The sequence below is a fragment of the Phaseolus vulgaris genome, chromosome 11 (assembly GCF_000499845.2).
Source record: "Phaseolus vulgaris cultivar G19833 chromosome 11, P. vulgaris v2.0, whole genome shotgun sequence".
NCBI lineage: Eukaryota > Viridiplantae > Streptophyta > Magnoliopsida > Fabales > Fabaceae > Phaseolus > Phaseolus vulgaris.
Genome location: NC_023749.2, coordinates 1,938,633 through 1,953,640, shown reverse-complemented (window position 1 = coordinate 1,953,640; position 15,008 = coordinate 1,938,633). Strand labels below are relative to the sequence as shown.

At 40.9% G+C, this 15,008-nt stretch overlaps 2 protein-coding genes across 3 annotated transcripts in view; both read left to right on the top strand.

Annotated features, from left to right (window-relative positions):
• Positions 1–6,489: 6,489 nt before the first annotated feature.
• Positions 6,490–9,504, top strand: LOC137814434 (small ribosomal subunit protein uS9m-like). The gene is made up of 4 exons (XM_068617215.1): positions 6,490–7,336; positions 7,678–8,118; positions 8,969–9,049; positions 9,223–9,504. Exons 1-4 carry the CDS (start codon positions 6,727–6,729, stop codon positions 9,312–9,314), a joined length of 1,224 nt encoding a protein of 407 aa, XP_068473316.1. The 5' UTR covers positions 6,490–6,726; the 3' UTR covers positions 9,315–9,504.
• Positions 9,505–11,086: 1,582 nt separating this feature from the next.
• The window catches only part of LOC137814249 (nucleolar complex-associated protein 3-like), a 34,577-nt gene continuing 30,655 nt past the window's right edge, over positions 11,087–15,008 (top strand). For both annotated transcript variants that reach the window (XM_068616987.1, XM_068616906.1), the window contains exons 1-3: positions 11,087–11,304; positions 12,173–12,342; positions 12,455–12,648. In XM_068616987.1, coding sequence (XP_068473088.1) covers positions 11,147–11,304; positions 12,173–12,342; positions 12,455–12,648 — 522 coding nt within the window. In that variant the 5' untranslated portion in view covers positions 11,087–11,146. The remainder of the gene's footprint in view (positions 11,305–12,172; positions 12,343–12,454; positions 12,649–15,008) is intronic.

Genomic DNA, 15,008 nt, shown 5'->3' with positions numbered 1-15,008 from the left:
GGGTCACGTCACACATCGATAAATGGAATAGCCGCACGATCAAGGGAAACCGACCGACACCCATCATTAAAGACTCATCGGACATATCTAACACATCTGCCCTTGAGCCTGGGGGGCAAGTGTACCGGTACTGGGCCGAACGGCCGAACGACTGAGATGTCGAGACCTTTGGAGCCTTGGCCGAACGAGAGAGATGTCGAGACCTTTGGAGTCTTGGCCGAACGAGAGAGATGTCGAGCCCTTTGGAGTCTTGGCCGAACGACTGAGATGTCGAGACCACGGGTATTTGGCCGACGGCCGAACCCCATTTCAATTAACGCTCAAACCAAGATCAGTGAAGCTAATCCATCATCAAGAATTAGGTAATGCAATCCTAAGCGGTACCCACCTCGATAAACAGGCCCAACAAGGTAGGCCCACTAGAATAGTATAAATAGCACTCATTTCCAGGAGTAAGGTATGTCATTTTATCACTCTGAGAGCTGACATTTATCACTCTGAGAGCCGACCGCCCGCTTTACTGACTTGAGCGTCGGAGTGCCTTCGCAGGTACCCCCACCATCCGGTGTTCACCAGACGACCGAGTGCCGAGTGCCGAGTGCCGAGAAGAACCCCAGTTCATCACCCAGTCACCTGCCCGACCGAAGGAAGGAGAAGAAGACTTCAACAGTTCTCTAGGTCCCATCTCCCTAGCAGGAACAGTTTATATTATGTTTACAGTTTTTTATTTCCAATTTTCAAGAATCATTGAATTTTCCCATTTAATTGCATGCATACCTTGTATCTTTGGGGTGATTTACTTCCAAATATATTTAAGATATATTGTAAATTTTATTATCTGATTATTTTTCTCAATTTCGTTTTTTATTCAGATAAACAACTTAGATTTTTTTGCATTATTCGAGCTATTCAGCGGTAGACAAATCATACTGATTATATAGTCAGACATTCCTATTAGATACGTATAACCACTAAAGAAACCGTCTTATTTGATTGAAAACATAAAATTAACCTGTTCTTACAAAAAGGAGCCAAGACGTTCACAACAGATTGACAAGACAAATCCTTCGGTCTACCACAGCTTCTCGTCTCGGCAGGAGTTCTCGGTCGTCTCGACTGGGTCGAGGCTTTCGGTCCTCTCTTCTAGGTCAAAGCTTTCGGTCCTCTCTTCTTGGTCAAGACTTTCGGTCCTCTCTTCTTGGTCAAGACTTTCGGTCCTCTCGCTCTGACAGGTGGGTGGTACCTGAAAATTGCTCCGATGCCAAAGTCAGATAGCGGTTTAAGCTTTGTAGGTGAAAAATATTCTTACCTTTTTCTTGCTCTGGCCTCATATTTATAGAGTTTGTTCAATGGGCTTTCTCTTTAGCTTTTGGGCCTGCTGGACCTTCTTTCTGTACCTTATTTATTGTTTACACACTTCTATTATAGGATACCTTTCGGTCGGTCGGTTTATCTTTATTAGCAACAAAACCTCAAAACCTTTCGGTCTTTCGGTCGGTCGGTTTACTAGCCAGTACATAACCTAAATAACAATTAAAATTAAAATAAATCAAATAAAATAAATTTCAATTAAAATAGTAAATTTATTCATACATACACTTAAAACTTGAAATATATAAATAAAATTATACTCAGCTTATATCAAAGATGATTTCACTTAAAAAGTAAAAAATAAAGAATCATGTTTAGGTAACACACTCAATTGTTTTATTGAATCTAATATGCTTCTGGACCTTCCTATAGTAGGGAAAGCTTACACGTGGTTTAGAGCAAATGGGTCGGCTATGAGCAGGCTTGATAGAATTCTTGTCACCGAGGAGTGGTTGAGTATATGGCCAAACTGCAAACAGTATGTCCAACAGAGGGAAGTGTCCGATCATTGTGCTTTGGTGGTGAAGGCCTTGGATAAGGACTGGGGACCCAAACCCTTCCGAAACATCGATGCCTGGCATATGGATAGAGGGTTCAACGGGATGGTGAAGGGAAAGTGGCAAGCTTATCCAGCCGAAAGGAACGCCATCTTGAACCTTAAGGGTAAGCTGAAGCTGCTCAAAGGGGATTTGAAAATCTGGAATAGAGAAGTGTTCGGCAATCTCAATACAACTAAGGATGGAATCTTGCGTGAAATCGAGGCTTTTGATAATCAAGATGAGGATGGAGGCTCGGAGGGTAGGGGGAGGATGGAGAGACTGGATTTACTGAGTCAGCTAGGGGAGGTTGACAGAAAGATAGACTCCCTCATTAGTCAAAAAGCTAGAGCTTGTTGGTTCAAGTATGGTGACTCGTGTACAAAATTCTTTCACTCCTCTTTGAGATGGAGAAGGCTCAGAAACGAAGTAAAAGGTGTTGAGGTTGGGGGTCAGTGGTGTGAGGAGCCTGCTACGGTTCGAGCAGAGGCTAAGAAGTTGTTTGAGGACAGGTTTAAAGCAACAAGGGATTTCGGGGTTAGACTTGATGGAGTGGAGTTCAAAACTATATCTCCAGAAGACAACCTGTTTCTTACTTCTGGTTTCAAGGAAGATGAAGTCAAGGACGCGGTGTGGCACTGTGAAGGTTCTAAGAGCCCAGGACCCGATGGGTTCAATTTTAACTTTATCAAGGAAAGTTGGGAGTTCCTAAAAGACGAGTTTGTTAAGGCCTTGGCTGTGTTCCACGATACAGGGTCTATTCCTAAGGGCTGTAATGCATCCTTCATAGCTTTGGTTCCAAAGGTGAAGGACCCCTGTTCGTTGGAGCAGTACCGACCCATCTCACTAGTGGGGGCTCTATACAAAGTTATAGCGAAAGTGTTGGCTGAAAGAATAAAGAAAGTGTTGAACTCCGTTATTGACGAAAGCCAATCTGCTTTTTTAAAGGGGAGAGGGATTTTAGATAGTGTACTCATGGCCAATGAGGTGGTAGAGGACCTCAGAAGGCGAGAGAGGAGCGGGATATGCTTGAAGGTGGATTTTGAAAAAGCATATGACTCGGTGCGGTGGGAGTTCATGTATGATATGCTCTACAAAATGGGTTTCCACTGGAAGTGGGTGTTGTGGATAAGAGGCTGTTTGGAATCAGCCTCTGTGTCTGTTCTAGTTAATGGGAGCCCTACGGAGGAATTCAAACCATCCAGAGGTTTGAGGCAAGGTGACCCGCTAGCACCGTTCCTCTTCATTGTGGTCGCTGAAGGCCTAGCAGGGCTAGTTAGGCAAGCGAACAAGGCCAATTTGTTATCGGGCGTCAAGTTCGGTAGAGGAGAGGTGGAGATTAGCATCATGCAATTCGCAGATGACACCCTCTTTCTTTGTGAAGCGTCATACAGTAATGTTGTGGCAGTGAAGGCGATCCTAAGGGGGTTTGAATTAGCATCAGGCTTAAAGATAAATTTCCATAAGTCAAAGATAGCAGGTGTGAATGTGGATAACTATGCTCTGGCAAGCTATGCAAAAACACTGAGTTGTGCCCAGATGGGAGTCCCGTTTAAATATCTTGGATTAGAAGTGGGGGGGAATCCAAGGAAGGTGAAGTTCTGGGAACCGGTGCTAAACAAGCTCAAAGCTAGACTCAATGTCTGGAAAGGTAGATTTCTGTCAATGGCAGGGAGAATTTGCCTTATCAAGTCGGTTATCTCTGCGATTCCGCTATACTATCTCTCTATCTTCAAAGCACCGGAATCTGTATATAAGAGCATTATCAGCATCCAGCGAAGGTTCTTGTGGGGATGGGGGAAGGAGAAGAGGTCGATACCCTGGGTTAGCTGGGAAATTGTTTGCAAACCGAAGGAGGAGGGTGGTCTGGGGATCAGAGATATTCGGATGTTTAATATCGCCCTCCTAGCCAAATGGAGATGGCGGATGGTATCGGAAGAAAAGGGGAGGTGGAAAGATTTGTTGATCTCAAAGTATGGGATGAATCTGGATCGCTCGACTGGTCCAGTCAAATCCCAATCATGGTGGTGGAGAGATTTGATAAAAGTGTGCACAGAGGGAGAAGGAGGAGGGTGGTTCAAAAATCAACTTGTATGGAAGGTAGGAGGTGGTGAAAAAGTGAACTTCTGGGAGGATGTGTGGATTGGCAATACCAATCTCAAAACCCTCTACCCAAGGTTGTTCTCCTTGTCCTTGGTCCAAGGCCTAACGGTGAGTGAGGTTGGGGAGTGGGTAAGCGCCGTTTGGAGGTGGAACTTAAGGTGGAGAAGGGATAGGTATGAATGGGAATCACCGTTGGAAGCAAACCTTGTCCATCTCCTATCCCGAGTTAGTCCGGTAAGGGGTCATAAGGACGTTCAGACGTGGGGGTGTGATGGCTCGGGATCCTTTTCTGTCCCTTCTGCATATGATTGCTTAGCCAAACAGGTAAGTAGTCCACGCCACGAAGTTTTCGAGCAGCTATGGAGAATCAAAGCCTTCCCCAATATTATAACAACTGCTTGGAGGGTCCTCCTAGGTAGAATCCCAACCAAAGTTGATTTGAGGAGGAGGGGAGTGATGCTTAACACAGTCTTATGTGAGCTTTGTCAATCAAAGGAGGAATCTTGCCAACACATTTTCATGGAATGTCCCTTCGCCCAGAAAGTGTGGAGATCATGTTTTACATGGATCGGTATCTCTTTTGTGCAGCACAACGTCCTTATGATGCACTTCGAAAACTTCTTCTTGCCTCATCTGAATAGCCAACAAAACCTCGTGTGGAAAGGAGTTTGGGCGTGTGTTGTAAGGAGCATTTGGGAGCATAGGAATTCGGTTGTTTTCAAACAAGGTGTTGTTGATGCGGAAGAGACTTTTTCGATGGCCCAACTCAAAGCATGGCAATGGCTGAAGCACAGAGGTCACCGCTGGTCTTATTCTCTGGCCGATTGGATCCTAAATCCCCTCATCTGTATCAGAAGTTTTAAGTGACGGACGCTCGAAGGTGTTCTTGAGGAGAGGAGTTTGGGGCTGCAGGATCAGTTTTATATGCAGAGGAGGTAATAACAAGAGCAGCAATGAGGCTTGCCAGAATATCCAAGAAGCATTAAGTAGTGATCTGCTCTTGATGGCAGAAGGTGGTTTTGGTGCGAATCTGATTTGAGTTCTAGGAAGCTCATTTGTAGTGTAAAATGCTGCATCAGACTTGGTTCCCTGTATAGCTGGTCAGGTTTTTCACAGTAGGAAGGTTTGGCACGTATGTTAATAATCTTGTGCTGTGCTGTGCTTGAATGTGATGGCAACAACCCGGGTAGCTACAGGGGTTACATACTGCACATGGAGCAATAAGGTTTTAGGTTCGTGTGGTTGTGTGAGCTTCTTGAAGTAAAATGCCACATCCTGTCTGATCTTGATGTTGTCCTCTGTTATGGTTCTAAGAGTCTTGAGAGGGTCTGGACCATTTGTATCCTGGGCAATCTGAGAGTGGATGTGTTTTTTCACTACCAGTACTGTGTGGTTAAATCTGCTACGCTATTGTTTCTAAAGGTCCTCTGATTCCTTGAATCGGGTTTATCCAAAGCCTTCTTATCTGTGAAGAGTCGTCCTAATTTACATGGAAGGGGATTGGATGGTAGAGAGGTTGTAGTTTGGCAGGTGGATTGGAGGGAGGCTTTTTATCTAATGTTTGCTGAAGTTTATGCAGGTACATCTGTGTAAGTGCTGGTATAAAGCACTGAGATACTTATACCCAGCATGGAGCGCCTGAAGTCACTCAAATCTCAGTGGAGGACGACGAAGTATGATGGGAGCAGACCTGGGTCATGGTAGTTTGATGGTGAACAAAGGCATTCGTATGCCACGGTGGAGGGTGCAACATCACCACTTTGCTGCTGAATGTTGTAATGGAGAGTGAGAGGTGGATGTTAGGACTTAGCAGAGAAAGCTGGATCAAAATGGTGTCTCAGGTCTTGGGACTGAGTGAAAAAGAAGAAGGCTGGAAAGTTCGGGCAAAAGGTCTAAGGGAAGGTCTTGACGGTCGGTCGTTCGTCCAAAGGTATTGACCTTCGGTCGTTCGTCCAAAATCTCGAAGGTCTTGCCACCTCTGTCGTTCGGCCATGTTCCTGAGGGTCTCGACATCTCAGTCGGTCGGCCACCTCTCCGATGGTTTCGACCATCGGTCGGTCGGTCTCGCCCAGTTCTTTATCCTTTTGTAAGTCGGGACCAACATCGCCAATCACCAGTTTCGGGCTTTGTTGCTGCATAAACGTAATGATGTACCCTAGCTTTAAGTTTTTTGAGTTAAGTGGGGAGCCGCTTAACTTTGTTTTAATTGCTAAATGCTTAATTAGGAGGGTAATGTATAAGGGTTGGAACACCCCTAAAGTGCTTCACTTAATTTTATTAATTCGTTGCTGATCAAAAAAAAAAATGTTTAGGTAACACACTTATTTTGGATGAAGACTTATTCATAACCATAATTTTGTTTTCATTTATGTAATTTTGAAACCAAATTACTTCATTTTGATAAAAAAAAACACCCGTTTTTCCCTAGTGGTTGTTTTTGTTTGCTTTTCATCACCTAAATAAATAAGTGTAACAAAATAAACAGACCGTTAAACCCTGTTTCGTTATTCGAACAACAAAGAAATTAAACGACGACGGTTTGGTCCCTGGTTCTGTAAACCTAATCCCAAGCTTAGTAGTCCTTCCATTTCTCACTCTTCCACTCACTCCGATCGCCGCCGTCAACTCTCCGACGACTCTCTTCTCTCGCAATGCGCGAATGAATGATATCACTTTCACTCTATAATTCAACTTCACATTCACTCGCTTCATCACCATGCTTTCTCGGTTAATCCCTAAACCCTCTCACCTCCGTCGCTTCCTCTCTCTTCCGTTGAAACCGCCCCACGCACCTGCGAAACCCAACTTCACCACCTTCGTTGTTCCCAAACACTTCTCCACCAACAGCGGCGGCAGCAGTGATGGCAAGGATCCCCTATCGTCCCGTTTGTGGAACGAATTCGGGGAGACCGAGGAAAAGTACGGCGCTTTATTCGAGGCGGAGGAGGAGAGTGGAATTTCCGGAATAAACGAAGAGGGTGGGAAAAGGGAGGAGCGGGGGTGGCTGCAAGAGGAAGAACAGGGGTGGTTGCATGAGAAGGGTCTCGATGAGCAAGACGAGGATGCTATATTTAAAGGGATCGAGAAGGAAAGTGGAGATGCGGGTGGTGGAGGTGGTGCTTTTGATGGTGGGAATTCTGGAGTTCGAGCAGGAGAGGACTTCAAACCTTGGAACTTGAAGGAAGAAGACAAAGAGGATGTGTTTGCTTTCCAAGAGGAAGAGGATGTGGAACAGGAAAGGGAGATCCATGCTGTGGATGCTAAGCCTCAAGTAGATGTTGAACAGCTTGAGAAGGAAGAACAAGCTCTCACTGCTGTTGTCAAAGGTTAGGCTTTAACACCACATTAAAATTTTAGGTTTAAGGTTTATGATAGTTATCCTAAATGATGCTGTTTTGTGATTGAATGAGAATGTATTAGTTTTGTGATTGAGTGAGAATGTATTAGTTTTGTGATTGAATGAGAATGTATCAGTTTTGTGATTGAGTGAGAATGTATCAGTTTTGTGATTGAGTGAGAATGTATTAGTTTTGTAATTGAGTGAGAATGTATTAGTTTTGTGATTGAATGAAAATGTATTGTACCTTGTACCGATAGCTGTTTTTGTTTATTCAGTGTTTAGTCCTCTATTTAGGTAACTGATGTTATTTTGCGATTGTTATTGCAGGCCCAAAACGTGCATTTGGTGATTTGATTGCTGCTTCTGGAATCACGGATGAAATGCTTGACAGTTTGATTGCGTTGAAAGACTTCGAGGGAGTTGATGGGTTGCCCCCTCTTAGTGTAATTGAAGACATGAGGTATGAGAGGAATACTAGAAAATCCAGTAGAGGTGAAATGGAGAGGCTGAAGCAGGAGGAAGCTGCAAAGGCTAGAGTGAAACACGTTGATGACAAAGGTCGTGCTTATGGAACAGGAAGAAGAAAATGCAGTGTTGCCCGTGTCTGGGTTCAGCCTGGTAATGGTAAATTTATAGTCAATGATAAAGAGTTTGATGTCTATTTTCCTATGCTTGATCATCGCGCTACTCTCCTTCGACCTTTCTCTGAGACAAAGACATTGGGGCTCTGGGATGTGTATTGTACCGTGAAAGGAGGTGGTGTTTCAGGTGAGGTTCATTACTTTTTAGTTAGTTTCTATATTTGGTCATTGGCATTGGCTTCTTCCATTGTATAATGATCTTACATCTTTTAACTAAAGCATGTATAGTTTTAGTTAGCAGAAGCTTCTTATATGATGATCTTACATCTTTTAACTAAAGCATGTATAGTTTTAGTTAGCAAAAGCTTCTTATATGATGATCTTACATCTTTTAACTAAAGCATGTATAGTTTCAGTTAGCAAAAACTTCTTATAGTTTGTGGAGCATCATCTCTGTCACGTCTGCCTCCAAACTTTGATCTATGTAGCCAACTTCACCTACTGAGAAAACTTAATTGTTGAGTTGAAACATTGGCTGAACTATTCTAGTAATATGGAAATTTCCCTTTGTCATAGAAATCACGAGCTTTCTTTAATGTATACTTGACCAGGCAAGAAAAATATCTGTGTTGATTGAAGAAAATAAAAATGAAATAATAGTGAACTGAATTATAAGTATATGCTGCGTTACTACACCCTTCACTAATATTAAAAGCAGACAACTATCTCATATTGTTATATTTTCTCTTGCTTTTGTGTCTTCATATTTTCTGGTTTTATTTAGGGCAAAATGCATTCTGCTAGAATTTTGGCCTTGAGCTAACCCCAGCAAGAACATTTAAGTTTGACAAATAAATGCTTGATCTTGGATTTATCATCCATAGACACTTCTATTCAACTTCCTCTGTGAAATCCTACACTGAGAAAACTCTGCACAATGGAAGTTTGACAGAACCACCCACTGGTTAACTTGTCAAAGTTCATTTGTTTAGCTATTGTTCACATCAGTGTCAATGAAATGTGTTTCTTGAAAACAGGGCAAGTCGGAGCTATACGATTGGGGATCAGCAAGGCTCTGCAGAACTGGGAACCAGAATTGCGGCCTTCACTGAGAAATGGTATAACATTTTTTGCCTTTTTTCTCTGTTGATTTACTTTGTTACAGTTTTGTTTTCCTACCATATTACAAAACTCTTGATTAGTCTTTTAGTTGTGTTGTGGCTGGGTTTTATGTTATGCTGCACTACTACGATGATTAAACTAAGCAAGTATTTTCTTGAATCTTGAACAGCTGGTTTCCTGACAAGGGACTCACGAGTGGTAGAAAGGAAAAAACCAGGAAAGGCAAAAGCAAGAAAAAGTTTCCAATGGGTCAAGCGTTGATACTCAGAGTACCTTTCTCTGGATGGCCATTTTTTGTCTGGAATATTAGCATTCTTCAATAACATGTTGAAATTCCTTTGTCTTGAACTGCATCACCAGTGATGTAAATCAACGTTTTTGAATTTCAATGACTCAACTGTAGAAAATTTTGTTGACGGATATGTTAGGATTCATTCACTCTTTGGAGAGAGCTTGTGATTGCTATTTTTTTCCCTTTATACTTCCTTTTTGTCCAATGAATGTTGTTGTAGTTATCGTAGGGGATTTGTGTTAAAAAGAATTTTCAAATTAACACCATAGAGTAACTATAACGTTACTTTTTAAGTTCTTGTTTTAAATTACAATTTAAAAAATATAAAGTGGGTTATTTGAAATAAAGTCTATGAAACTAATAATTAAATGCTGAAGCAAAAAATGAAAAAACTGATCAAAATAATTTTTATTTATTTAATTTATCTTTAATTAATAATCTATTCTCAGATCTCAGTTTGAAAATCAATAACTAAAATAAAATTGAACCAGATAATTTTTTATATTCAAAAGTCTAATTTATAAGTCTAATTATTTAGGAATTGTTTTAAGGATAACTATATTACGATTTGCGTTGTATTTATACACATCTAAACACTTACAATAAGTTTGTATTGAAATTTTATAATTTATTTGTGAATGAGAATAAGTTGAAAATATGAATAGATAAAAAATTATAAAAAAATTTAATAAGAGTTTTATCTATTTGACACATATTTATCATAAAATGTTTTAATAAATTTATGGTAACAAAAATTGATTGATACCAAACACAATGCCGGCCGAACGCTCACCAAATTTGCTCGATTAAACATCGCAAGTGCCGGCCGTCGAACGCCCGCTTGCTCGATTAACATAGCAAGTGCCGGCCGACCACCCACCAAACTTGCTCGATGACATTGCAAGTATTGGCCGAACGCCCGCTTGCTCGATTAACATCGCAATTGCCGGCCGACCAAACTTGAACGATAACATCGCAAGTATTGGCCGAACGATTGCCCGCTTGCTCGATTAACATCGCAAGTGCCGGCCGAACACTCGCCAAATTTGCTCGATTAAACATCGCAAGTGTCGGCCGCCGAACGCCCGCTTGCTCGATTAACATCGCAAGTGCCAGCCGACCTCCCACCAAACTTGCTCGATGACATTGCAATTATTGGCCGAACGCCCGCTTGCTTGATTAACATCGCAAGTATTGACCGAACGATTGCCCGCTTGCTCGATTAACATCTCAAGTGCCGGCCGCCACCTACACTTTCTCGATTAACATCGCAAGTAAGCTGGCCACCTATCCTTAGTTGTTCGATTAAAGATCACAATTAAATGGCCGATCGCCCGTTCTTGTTCGATTAAAATCACAATTAAAAGGCCAACCGCCCAAATCCAACTTATTTGATCACACCTAGGGTCACGTCACACCTCGAGAAATGGAATAGCCGCACGATCAAGGGAAACCGACCGACACCCATCATTAAAGACTCATCGGACATATCTAACACATCTGCCCTTGAGCCTGGGGGGCAAGTGTACCGGTATGGCCGAGAGGCCGAGACCTTAAACCCTAAACCCTAAACCCTTAGAAGGCTTGGCCGAGAGGCCGAGACCTTGGAAGGCTTGGCCGAGACGGCCGAGGGGCCGAGACCTTAGAAGACTTGGCCGAGACGGCCGAGGGGCCGAGACCTTAGAAGACTTGGTACTTAATCGTAAATATTAATAAATATAAATCTCATAAATTTGTGTGTTGTCTCACACCTTGACTAACAGTAAACCCTAGAAAAACCTCAGTCTCATACATCCAACCAATGGGGAAGAAGAAGCAGAAAATCGTTCTTCCGCCGGAGCTTCCACCGGATATCCCAGAGGATGAAGTTGAGGTTTCCGACGATGACCTCCAATTCATTAAAGAGAATCGCAGCTATGCCTCCTTGCTCTCCACCTTGGATACCCATTCAATCACCAAGTTCGATACTTTCTTCCAATCCTCTGTCCTGTTTTCATAATATTTTATAGCGCCCTTACTTGCTGTGCTACACTTTGTGTAAAATGTTACAAAAGTTTCGAGGTTTTTGTCACAATTTATTAATAGGGAAAATTATAACGTTTACATAGTTTGTCTCTTTGAAACCTGTCCGTAATTTCGACTGTTTAGGTGCATAATTTGGGGAAATATTTTATCTCACTTATGAGGATGGAAAACTTCGCAGATTTATTGTTAAAAAATTTCCATAGCAATAAGGTTTAGATTATCAATGAAAAGTTTGTTTATTTATTTTTATTTTTCACATTATAACATTTTTATCGGTTCTTGTACTCTGACAAAAAGCTTCCTGAGCCTGCTGTTTGAATCTTTAGGGTAGGCATGCAACTGTCCCCTGTTCAGCGTGGAAGTGTCTTCTTAATTTTGATAGGAACCCAATTCAATATAAGGTTTGGGATTTGGGGTTTAGGTTGAAATTTGTACTATAGATTGGAAACAAAATTATTATAGAAGAGAACCCCTGTAATCCCAGAGCATAAGCTCCTGATAGAAACTATTTCTCTGCCTAATATAAAGCAACAACCCAAAATTCTCCCTACACACATCTCTCGTTCCTCTATGTGTAACCTCACGTCTTCTCTTCTCTCCCTATAGCTAACTCTTTCCTTCTTCTGTATTTTCCACTAAAGGTAACTCTGGTGGGCCAACCTGAAATTTGGGCTGCAGCTACCCCATGCTGGGTTGTCCTGATTATTTAGAATTTGGAAACCCATCAGCTTATTTGAATGTATTTGTGATGAGTTTTATATGACAAGGTTACTTAAGAAATAACATTCCCACACATCCTCAGGCATGTTACACGGGTTGCTGATGCCAAAGATGATGCATTGGAAAAACTTTATGAGAAACGCATGCAAAAGAATGCTCTCAAGAAAGAAAAAGAAGAAACTGGTTTGCAGGTTGATCGTGCAGATGCTCTTCCAATCAAGACATTGGATGGAAAACTCCATTACCGGACAGGTATAGAGTGTTCAAGATATAGTTTATGCATTGCTGTCACCGGATTACTCTTTATTTCTGATTTATTTTATCAACTGCTTGGGTAACATATGATGTTCTCACAATTATGCAGCTACAAAGACAGTATCAGAAAATGATCCAAGTGAAGAGGGAACTGCAGAGGATGTCAATGCAGATGAAGGTATGGTGAAGCTAACTAAGTCTGAAAAGAGAGCCAAACTTAAGAAGATGAAAAAAGAGGCCAAAAAACAAGGGAAAGAAATGGCTAAAACAGAAGTGGAAGATACACCACAAGCAGCAGTGCTGGTATTGTCCAATCAAATTAACAATATCATTTTAGTCTTTTTTATGGTTTTAAAGATCCTTTTCTTTTTAGCATGTGATACTATTTCAATTTTGGAGTTATTTGAGATATGATTTGATTATTTAGAGATATGGTTTTATTTTATTACATTAGGTATTGATTTTGTTCCTTATTATTGTATGTCTTTTTCATTATTAATAAGAATACTTATGTGTGTATACATCACACAATTACAAGCAATCCTATCTGTATGGAACCACCCTGATGTGCCACACGACTAGAACCGCCATCCATCCTCCAACAACCTATTTGATCCTTGGCCTGCAACCGTCCACCACCCTTCCTCACACCACTCTTTTGCACATTTGTGCATCCCATATTTTGGTGCACTTCTCTTTTTGACATGTGCCTTCCTCCAACAACCCTTTTGCCAAGCTCCTCCACCTCTTGTGACTCTTTGTTTTGTAGTTGTTTGGTTCAACATGGTTTTCCACAATTGTATGTGGTTGTTTTGGTGTGTTTAGCGGTCACTCCTACTTATGTGACCTTCACCAATTTTGTTTTGTGTGATAAAACTCACTAAAATGTCCTACTACACCACTTGGGTTGCTATATATTTGTGTTTCAAGGAACAAGTTGGGTTATTCTCAAACTTTTGGACTTGATTATGGTGACATTTTTTCCCTAGTAGCCATAATCACCTTTGCCTTTTTCTCGCTATGGCTGCCATTCATCATTGGCCTCTTCATTAGTTGGACATAAAAAATGTCTTCATGGGTGAGTGAATAGCCTCCAACAACTCATGTGTTGTTTATAGGCTTCACTGCTCCATCTATGGTTTGAAGCAATCACCTCAAGTATTGTTTAGTCATTTCACCTTCGCTTTGTTTGAGTTTAGTGTGACTCTTTGTGAAGATAATCACTTTATCTTTCACTTCCATTCTCCATTTGGACTTTGCATCTATCTTGTTGTATATTTTGCTGATGTAATCATCAATGGGAATGATTATGATGGGATCCTTCATTTGAAGTCTGGTCTTCGTAGTCAATTTCAAACCTTGACTTGACTCAAATAGTGATCTAATCGACTTTGGATAGTGAATGCTCAGGGCAAGTCAAAGGAAGAACAAGATAGATCTCAAAGACAGGCTAAAGGCAGAGAAGGATAGACGTGGCAAGAAAAGAAAGATCTGAATAGAATAAAGGTAGTGGTGGAATGAACAATTAGGGTCCACACACCTAAGTTGCTCAATCATCCACTTGCATTTTCATTTTATAGCTAGAATGTAATAAACATCCTTATTGAACTTGGTAGTGTTGATTGTCATTCAAGTGTTAGTATGGATCCTAATGTGAAGCTTCTTCCAAGGAAGAGGGAGCCATTAAAAGATTTTTCCGTCTTGTAGGAAAACTTAATTACCTTACTGTTACTAGGCCAGACGTTACATTTACTGTTAATGTGGTTGGCCAATTCCTGAAAGATCCATGTGATAGCCATTGGAAAGCTTCCATGTGTACTCTTTGATACCTAAAAGATGCACTAGGTTGTAAATTCATATACAAGGACAAAGTCAATTCCAAATTTCTCTATTACTTCGACGCTGATTGGTCGAGATCATCATTAGATAAGAAGTCCACTTCTAGATATTATGTTCTCATTAGAGGAGCAAGAAGCAAAAAACAATGTTGAGAATTGTGCCATGACAGGATGCGACAATCAAGCTACTGTTCACATTGTGTCAAATCTAGTCTTCTGTGAGTAGACCAAACATGTAGAGATTGATTGTAACTTTATAAGAGAGAAGGTGCTCTCAAGAGAAATCTTCAGTGACTTTGCTAACTCCAATGACCAACTTGTAGACATATTCTCTAGATCCCTTAAGGGTTTCCTTGTTGATATCATATGAAAGAAGCTTGATTCATATAAACTATATGCTTTAGCTGAGGGAGAGGGTTAGAGATATGATTTGATAGGGAAATATTAGGTATTGATTTTGCTCCTTATTATTGTATCTTTTCTTCATTAAAAATAAGAGCACAAATCATCTCTATAGAAATGGAATGGTTTATTAAAATAAATTTAATGAAATGATATAAATGTAAGATTATTTCTTAATTGATTCCATGCAATATTTACTTTTTTAGCATTCCAATAAATCATGTGTCACACATCAACAACTGTTTTTTGGAGGAAGTTATTTGTTGTTTGGCTGTTAAGCCCTTTTAATTTTTAGATAAAAGATGTGTCACTATTTGTAATCGTAAGTTTGATGATTTACTTAGAGATAGTTTTCATGTATTCAGCTTTTGTCTTTATGCATTTCATTGTTAAGGTACTAAGTTTATCTTTTCCTTTATCTTC